General features: G+C 53.6%; 1 protein-coding gene across 3 annotated transcripts in view; it reads left to right on the forward strand.

Moving 5' to 3' along the window:
• Positions 1 to 2,717, forward strand: part of TMEM229B (transmembrane protein 229B) — a 12,479-nt gene extending 9,762 nt beyond the window's left edge. The window contains exons 1-2 of one of the 3 annotated variants that reach the window (XM_023517628.1): positions 989 to 1,006; positions 1,860 to 2,381. In XM_023517628.1, coding sequence (XP_023373396.1) covers positions 995 to 1,006; positions 1,860 to 2,381 — 534 coding nt within the window. In that variant the 5' untranslated portion in view covers positions 989 to 994. Of the gene's footprint in view, positions 1 to 988; positions 1,007 to 1,856 lie in introns of those variants that run through there. The other 2 variants (XM_003797381.3, XM_012809863.2) reach the window with 2 other exon arrangements.
• Positions 2,718 to 3,113: the final 396 nt, after the last annotated feature.

A 3,113-nucleotide genomic window follows, 5' to 3' on the forward strand; every position in this document is an offset into this window, starting at 1 on the left:
GCCGGTTGAGCTATAGGCGCCAAGCCTCTTCTCCCACCTTGAAGGGGATGTCGACTGATGTCAAGCTGGGTGTTCATGGCAGCTAACAGAGCTGGGATTCATTTCCTCAAGCCCTGCCTTCCTATCCTTGATTCAGCCCTGAACTCTCCCATGCCACCCTGCACATAAATAGGACATGTCATTTAGAGAAGGCCTCTCAGGAGAGGCCTGTGTCAAGGCTGCAAAGCACAAGACTGCCCCACAGTTGCTGCCCTCAGGGGTTCACTGGCCAGTTGGATCACAAGGGTACATACCTCAAAAAGTCAGTAGAGGGCCATTTGATAATGGGTCAAATGAGTGGTCCATAGAGTTGCTGGTGGAGGGCAAGGCGAACCTAGAGAGGCCTGTGGGCTGGGTCAGGAAGGGAGCTGGACTGTGAAGACAGGTGGAGTTGGGGAGGGGGCAGGAAGTATGGAGAGGGGTTATTTTTTCCTCTGTTAGTTCATTGGTTTCCACTCAACATTGTAACTAAACACCAAAACCCCATTTAATGGGACAAAGACAAATGTGACCACAATGAGACACTACTTCATACCCATTAGAATGGCCATTATAAAACAAACAGAAAATAACAAGCGTTGGCAAGGATGTGAAGAAATTGGATCACTTTGTACATCACTGACGGGAATGTGAAATGGTGTGGCCCCTGTGGAAAACGGCATGGTGGTTCTTCAAAAAAAAGTTAACCATGGAATTACCATATGATCCAGCATTTCCATTTCTGGGTTTATACGCAAGAGAATTGAAAGCAGGGATTCAAACAGATATCTGCACAGCTTGTGTTCATAGTAGCCTTATTCACAGTAGCCTCAAGGTGGAAGCAACCCAGGTATCCACCAACAGGTGAATGGATAAACAAATGTGATCCATACATGTAATGGAACATGATTCAGTCTTAAAAAGGAAGGAAATTCTGATATGCTACGTACGGCATCGATGAGCCCTTGAAGACATTATGCTAAGTAAAGTAAGCCAGTCACAAAAGGGCAATATTCATATGATTCCACTTCTATAAGGTATCTATAGAGTAGTCAAATTCACAGAGACAGTAGAATGGTGGTTGCCAGGGGCTGAGGGCCCGGAGAGTTGGTGTTTAATGGGTACAGAGTTTCAGCATGGGATGATTTATTTACTTATTTTGGGGACAGTGTCTCACTTTGTTGCTCTCAGTAGAGAGCTATGACTTCATAGCTCACAGCAACCTCAAATTCTTGGGCTCAGGTGATTCTCCTGCCTCAGCCTCCCAAGTAGCTGGGACTACGGGCACCTGCCACAACGCCCACTTATTTTTTAGAGACAGGGTCTGGCTCTTGCTCAGGCTGGTTTTGAACTCATGAGCTCAGGCAATCTACCTGCCTTGGCCCAGAGTACTAGGATTACAAGTGTCAGTCTGGGATGATGATAAAATTCTAGGAATGGATGGTGGTGATGGTTACAGTAAATTATGAATGTACTTATTGCCAGTAGGTTGCACACTTAAAATGGTTAAAATGGCATGTGCACACACATACAGAGGTGGCAGGGTATGCAGAAATGTGAGTAACATGGAACTGTGTGGGAGGAAGTAAGGGAAGAGATAGGGTCCCTGGGGGATGGACATGGTGAGAAATCTGCTATCTGCCAGGACAGCCAGTGCTGCAATTGACCCCAGATAATCCATGGAAGTTATAGGCAGAGTTAGGAGACACCTCCCTAGGGGAAGGAGAAAGTAGAGGCAGGTTTGAAATCCCCTCCAGCCTGGTCAGGCCAGAGACTTGGGCTGTGCAGTGGGGGCAGCAGCAGGGGCTCCCGCCTTACCTCTGTCTCTGTGTCTCCAGCAGCCGGCCCCAGCCTGCACCATGGCTTCTGCCGAGCCCCTGACGGCGCTTTCCCGCTGGTACCTGTACGCCATCCACGGCTACTTCTGCGAGGTGATGTTCACAGCGGCCTGGGAGTTCGTGGTGAACTTGAACTGGAAGTTCCCGGGGGTCACGAGCGTGTGGGCCCTCTTCATCTACGGCACGTCCATCCTCATCGTGGAGCGCATGTACCTGCGCCTGCGCGGCCGCTGCCCGCTCCTGCTGCGCTGCCTCATCTACACGCTCTGGACCTACCTGTGGGAGTTCACCACCGGCTTCATCCTGCGCCAGTTCAACGCCTGCCCCTGGGACTACTCCCAGTTCGACTTTGACTTCATGGGGCTCATCACCCTGGAGTACGCCGTGCCCTGGTTCTGCGGGGCCCTCATCATGGAGCAGTTCATCATCCGCAACACCCTCCGTCTCCGCTTCGACAAGGACGCAGAGCCCGGGGAGCCCAGCGGCGCCCTGGCCCTGGCCAACGGTCACGTCAAGACTGACTGAGGAGGGGGCAGGGGACCCATGGACAAAGAGACCACGCTGGTGGGGCTGCCCCTTCCGCACAGCACAAGCCCGGCCTCAGCCCCTTGGGGCCCCGTTACTTACAGGCACCCCCTCAGGGTGGGCGAGTGTGGGGGGTTGTGACCAGGTATTGGGGGCTGAGGAGTGTCAAGGCAGCAGAAGGACATTGGGAAGGGTCCGTGGATCTCAGCCCAGCTCGAAGGCTGGTGGCAGGCGGCCTGTGTTTGACTGGACTACACGGTTGACTTTGGAAGCAGCAGGCCCTGTCCCGGCTAAGGGATGTTGAGGACCGGGCCATAGGTGGGAGGCCAGGCCTGAGTTTCCTCCCTCTTTCGGGATTCCGCTGGGCTTTGGCTGGTTCCATTAGGCAATATTCAGGTGCTTGCTTGCAACCAATACCTCCCTGGGGCCTGCTGACTTGCGGCCTGAGAGATGGGCAGCCGGGAGGCGGCTTAGCAGCGATGCTGGTCTGCAAGGGCTGGGAGGCCTTCCTGTGGCTCCTCCCCACGCTGCTCCCTTGGCCTTCTGGGGGCCCCCCTGGTGCTGGATTCCCACCAACCTTGGGCTTTTGGAGGTTTCAATCCCCGTGTGTTCGGTGGCGTTTCCCTTTTTCTTTCGTTTTCAAGGCCTTTACCACTAGCGGCCCTTTGTTCATGGTGGCCACCACACCCACCCCATCCTTGACTCTACACACAGCAGCTGCCGGACAGGCCC

This window comes from Otolemur garnettii, unplaced genomic scaffold (genome assembly GCF_000181295.1).
Source record: "Otolemur garnettii isolate 467f Iridium unplaced genomic scaffold, OtoGar3 scaffold00115, whole genome shotgun sequence".
Classification (NCBI taxonomy): Eukaryota; Metazoa; Chordata; class Mammalia; order Primates; family Galagidae; genus Otolemur; species Otolemur garnettii.